This window comes from Diplotaxodon limnothrissa, linkage group LG4 (genome assembly GCF_057381915.1).
Source record: "Diplotaxodon limnothrissa isolate DT_005_m linkage group LG4, D_limnothrissa_male_GT1.1, whole genome shotgun sequence".
Taxonomy (NCBI): domain Eukaryota; kingdom Metazoa; phylum Chordata; class Actinopteri; order Cichliformes; family Cichlidae; genus Diplotaxodon; species Diplotaxodon limnothrissa.
In genome coordinates this window covers 25080475-25086456 of record NC_140599.1, presented here as the reverse complement: position 1 = coordinate 25086456, position 5982 = coordinate 25080475, and the positions used below count along the sequence as shown (strand labels likewise).

General features: G+C 38.5%; 1 protein-coding gene across 1 annotated transcript; it reads right to left on the bottom strand.

Annotated features, from left to right (window-relative positions):
• Window positions 1-1443: 1443 nt before the first annotated feature.
• Window positions 1444-3872, bottom strand: igfals (insulin-like growth factor binding protein, acid labile subunit). The gene is made up of 2 exons (XM_085351734.1): window positions 3809-3872; window positions 1444-3671 (listed from the first exon to the last, which is right to left on the bottom strand). The coding sequence occupies exons 1-2, from the start codon at window positions 3825-3827 to the stop codon at window positions 1930-1932; spliced, it is 1761 nt and encodes a 586-aa protein (XP_085207860.1). The 5' UTR covers window positions 3828-3872; the 3' UTR covers window positions 1444-1929.
• Between the last annotated feature and the right edge of the window lie 2110 nt (window positions 3873-5982).

The following is a 5982-nucleotide window of genomic DNA, read 5'->3' as shown; positions in this document are numbered from 1 at the left end:
TTGCTTGGGTTTCATGATTTTTCTATCATTAAGAATAAAAAAAAAAAATTCACTGACCTCAAATTCAGCATCTACTGAAAAACTGTTGAAGTCCTCAGGAAGCTTCAGGGAAAGAGCAGCTGGTCTTTCATATATGGCGATGATTTCGTCTTTCTCTGGCTATACAACGTTAAAACGGCATTAATTGTGTAAATAAATAGTTATTAGCGGACGTTAGCAAGATTTAAGTTTAAAAACACAACTTACAGGTGAAAGGTCAAAGTCCATGGTAGGAATATTTGGTTTAACTTTCTCCAAAATTGAATTCCAACACGAAGAACGGTTAAAATCCATTTATAACAATGTATAAAAAGAAACTAATTTAAAGTAAGAACGTTTTTTGTGTTGTTGGTGTGTCTTTGAGCTGAATGTGTAATTGCTAGTCCCTGGGTACTTCTTGGTTACCATTGGAAACGAGAAGCTTCACAACAGTGTTGCCTTCAAATGCTGCCAGTAATTCCCATACTGAAACGCGAAAGTTTCGCGAAAATGTGAAAGCAAACAAGTACTAAATTGGCATAGTGTTCCAAAGTTGCGTTGTGTGTGTGTTAGGGCAGGTAAGCTCACCAGGATGTAACTTTTCTAAATATAGGGAAATGTTCTTTTTATGCTGGCTAACACTCTTTTATGACCTTTTAAACAGGAATTTTCCTAGTTTGCTAGCTACCGTGCTAAAATTGCTTAAAGTTATAGTTTTCATACAGCTGAATAAACGTCAAACAGAAAACCGATTAAACAGAAGTCTGAGATGATCGAATATTTACGCCAGTGTCCTGTTATATTTTAGACAGAAAGGAGCAGACGGCTGAGTTTATTTAACTCCACCGAGACATCTGATGACGCAAAACTGAAGGCTAGACCGTCCAATTTCACAGCCGCTCACTTCCGGCCTACCGGGACTTCGGAGGACCCGGCCCACGTAGACCGCGAAGGCCGGGTCCTCAGGTGGATGCAGGCTATGAATTTGGAGACCCCTACAGGTGCTCTGCATAGCCATACTATACCTACTATTTCAAGGCCTTCATACGATTTTACAGGATTGCTTGATGTTTTTTCTAATTTTAACTAACCAATACTCAGACATTTTTGATGCATTTGTTCCAAATTACAGATCCTGTTTCATTTTTGTGGTAAGCCAGGCCAGTGAGAATGCCAGGATTTAATCTGTGAAATGTTTTGAGTTATTCATGTTCAAACATTTCTTCAAATTTCAAAGGCCCATGATGATGATGATGATGATAATTATTAATATTATTATTTTACTTTGCTTGAAATGACTGCAATTAAAGTACTGTCGGGCCTTATCATAATCTTAATACGTTCTGTGCTAAAGTTACGTTATCTGTGTTACAGATCATTTTATAACTATTTTAGCAAAAGTCAATGAACCACATTTGCACATTTGAAATGTTTTATTAAATATCTCAGGCAAACTCATATCCATATGAAGCACTTCAGCAAAGGTATTACAAATTGAGCTCTTCACATTCCATCATGCTCTCTAATACTAACATAAATTGATGTGTCACAAAGCATTGTGAAGTTGCTGCATCACATTTTGTTTTTCCTAGTGTTGACAATCTGCCAACTGTCATCACATTCAACCACAACCACATATTTAACATATCTAATGAAGCAAAAGGAATATTGGTTTTCATGGGATTTCCTTTGAAGAGAATCCAGATATGTTTAGAAACAAATAGCATTTTCTGTAAAAGCATGAGATGGCAGGAGCTTATCTGTTAATAGCTATATAAGAACATGAAACACATTTCAGTATTGCAGTTTTGATGTTCAAATCAAACTTAAGTAATTTACAATGTTGAAATGCTAATGCTGATAGCAGAATTTTAACCAACCAGCTCCATAAAACTGTCTTTGTAGTGCAGCTTAGCAGTTTTGGAAGTGTTCACCGTCCACATCCCGTAAGTCCTGACCTGCTAGGCGAGGTGGGCTGGTGCATGTGATGTTGTTGTATATGGTGATTGTCGTATCAGGCTCTTCACCTTCTGCGTGGGTCTCCACTAGCCGAGGAATCACCTGTGACTTCCTCAACGCGTAGTTTCTAAGTGGGAGGTTGCTGCAGTCACATTTCCACCTGTTTCCAGACAGTAATAGTTTTTCTATATTATCAGAGAAGTCTGGGGCCAAGCTTGTTAAGGCATTATCTCTCAAGTCTAGGTAGCGCAGCCTTGGAAGAATCTGCCTTGTGCCATTTTGCAAAAACTGTCTACACTCATTGTTGGACAACAGCAAGTACTCCAAATTCTTGAGGCCAGAGAATGTATGGGTGGTGAGAGCACCCAGCTTGTTGGAACTCAGATCAAGTCCCGATAAGCCTACCATATCCACAAAACTCTGGTGTTCCACAACAGAAATATTGTTGCGTTGCAGAAATAGCCTCCTTAAACCAGACAGTCCTCTGAAAGCTTGAGTTGTTATCTTAGTTAAGCAGCCTCTGTCCAGATGTAGGCTGTGAAGCCTTGGCAGACCTTTGAACATTTGGTCTGGAAGAGTGCGGAAGCAGCTTCCAGAAAGGTTAATGACAGCCACATGAGAGAGGCCTGTGAAAGCCCCCACGTGTGCTTCCTGCACTTGATTGTGTTCTAGTTCTAGGACCTCTAAATGGCCAAGATCTTCGAAGATCCTATCCCCCAGATTTCTAATCCTGTTGTAACTCAGTCTTAGTTCTTCTAGGTACTGCAGATCACGGAAAGTTCTAGGCCTAATTCCAGTGATAGAGTTGTGAGAAAGGCGAAGTACATGGAGATTGTGCAGGCCAAGGAAGGTGTCATCATGTAGAGAAGTCACTTTATTGTTTGTCAGATCCAGCCATCTAAGTGACTTCATGCCTGCAAAAGCTCTGGGGACCACTGTTAAAATCTGATTCTGTCCCAGGTAAAGCTTTTGCAGTTTAGTTAGTTTAAGAAACACGTTGGCTTTGATCACCTTCAGGTAATTTCCTGTCAAATCTAACTCTTTGAGCTCACCAAGGTTTTGAAAGAGCTGTGGCTGCAAGTAAGCAAGTCTGTTTCCTGCGAGTATCAGCTCTCGCAGACCTTGCAGGTCATGGAAAGCTGTCTCAGGTAAGACCGTTAATGAGTTCCAACCTAGGTTAAGAAGCCACATTTGTGAGAGTCCTGCAAACAGTCTTTCCTCAATGCGACTGAGTTGGTTGTTATGCAGACTAAGTGAAGCAAGGTTGGGTGTATTCTGGAAGACTGTACCTGGTAATACCCGGAGGCGATTCCGCTCAAGGTGCATATGTGCTAGTGACCCAAGGCCCTTGAAAGCCTGAGGGTCAATAGTCGTCAGCTGGCCATTCTGAAGATTTAAAAAGTCCAGGTTGGTCAAATCCCGAAAAGCTGCGGCTGGGAGCGTTGTAAACCGGTTGCCATCCAGCCAGAGAGAATAAGTGGATGGTGGCATGTCAGTTGGTACTTGTGTGAAGTTGTGAAAACTGCAGTACATGTTGAGCTCCGAGATGAAATCATCGTATTGACAGGTGCACACCTTAGAGCAGGGAATGGGATCTTCAGCCACCTTCTCTGTAGCTGCTGTGTCTGACTGTGGAAACACCAGTGATGTTCCCAATATCCAGACTACCATCAGAGCAGTGATTTGCATACTAGCTGTGGAGAGAATATTAACATGTAAATATAAAAATGTAATACATAAATTCATTATAGAATGCAAAATATGGTTAAGAAATAAGAAATAAACATTAAATTATAAAATTGTTAATAGTTAAAGGCCAGAAAAGATTTACCTTGAGTTTCAGAGGTCATGATTTAAGGCAGACAACCTGTGTAATAGTGAATGACTGATCCTTGTGCAACTGTATGTTGAATGAAAAGTCCACCAAGCCCCCAAGCTTCTTTTTTTTTTTTTGGTCAGGTCTACTTTTTCTGCACCATTAACCCATTCATTTCCGTCAGAGTTGTTAGTAAGTACATTTATTCATGTACTTTTTCTTAGAATTTTCAGTTGGGCTTTCTAAACCTTTCTTCCCAGCATCAATACTGATCATTTCAGTGTCATAATAATAGCATAATAATAACAAAGTCTGCAAAATGAGAATATTTTAGACTTTCCATTCCTCTCTGCGGTTTTTGCTGTGCTGAAATTTCTCTTTTTATGTATCTCATTTCTTTGTAAGCTTTCTAAAATATTGTCAGCCCAGGTGGCTGGCAGAGTCATGCCACTGAGTGCATTTACTGTAGATTTTAACTGAGATACAGTGTTAAAGAGATAAGATTACACAGTGCACTGAGCCATTGACTGAATTTATGATGTTTTTCAGTTTTTTTTTGTTTTTTTTCCTGCTTATAGGTAACCCATTATCAAAGGAACATTTGTCTAAGGATAAACTGACTGAACATATATTTCACTTCCAAACTTAAACTTGGAAGCATACATCATATGCATATTAAATATGCAATAACATTTTGTCATCTGTTATTGAACAATACTTTTGGAACAAAGCTGTTATATTTGAAAAAAATTAAGATGTATGTGTTTTGACAAAAGCTGCATGTGACATAGAAACTGACAGCAGTGCCAGAAATGCTTCATTCACAAAGTTCATAATGTAGGATGGGGTCAGTTCCAGAGGTCAATTTCCTTATCAATGGCTGTAATGACTAACTTTGTGTTTGCTCTTTTTCCTCATATCTGAGATCTTTAGAGAACCATGCTAAAGCTCTGAAGGCCAAGCAAATCTAGATAGTACTGTGTGCTTACTCATTCATTTGATTTAATTTAATTGGGTGATTTTCCAACACTGAATTTTTAACAATATGAAGACACATTATATTACATATATAGTGACTATTTGCTAAATATTGTCCACTGCTGCATTCCACAAATAGGCAAAATATTATCTGTTAAGAAGTGTACGTGATGTGCAGCACAGCCTTCTTCAGTTGTTGATAATTACATCTGGCAGATTTATATGTTAATATCAGTGATAGTTATGTTTATTCCAGCATTCATCTAAATCAGATGGAGCTTGGTGTGTGTATTGTAGTCTTATTTTATATTTGATCTAAAATACACATTTTTAAATGATCTTTAATAGACATTTGTATTGATTAATACATGTGGCACAAAGTTAGAGTTTACACATCGTTTTTTAGGTATATAATAATACTTTTATGTCCCACGCTGAAAAGAAATGCACTCCATATTTCTCATATGAAAGGATCATGTGTCCTGACTGAAACCTTTGTCATGCCTGCAACTCTGATAAAGGCTGCAGAGTGTACAGAGATAAACAGCATTAAAACGTTCTCTTGCCAGTAGAGAGCACTGCTGGTTTGCTGTTTTAATCTTGGTCAAACAGCACTGTCTTCATCTGTGGAAGCCTTTCCTATACTAACCAAAATGGTTAATGCTTAATAGAGTATGAGCAGCAGCGATAAGCAGATCTATGGATTTTGCTGTGTCTTTCTAGGCTTCACTAGATCAACCGTGGAAAGCAGCTTTCTCGTTCTGAAGTCAATTTCTTTCTTTTTTTTCTTTTAAATGACATGAAAAGAAAAAAAAACTTGGAGAATGGCTGCTGCAGCGAGCTGTTCTTTGATTTTTGCATCGCTGACAAACACCTCTGATTGGCTCCTTCTGTGGCATACACAGAGGTTTCCAGCTTGGTCGGTTGCTATGAGCTCACTTGGTGGAGGAGAGGCATCTTAATAGTGAGCGGGAAAGCCTGTCGCTGTGGTTGTAGTATTTTGACTGGGCTTTGTCTTGTTTAAGGAAGAATAATTTTCTCAAATAACTCTATATACATTTTTTTAATTGTTTAGCAGCAGATAAATTGGCTAGAAAGCAAGAAGTCAATCTAAATTAAGCAGCTGGATGCTGATCCGAGTTAAAACTAATATTAATTCTGCTACTCTGCCAATAATTGAGATTGCCAGTTAGAGAGATAAAGTATTAGAA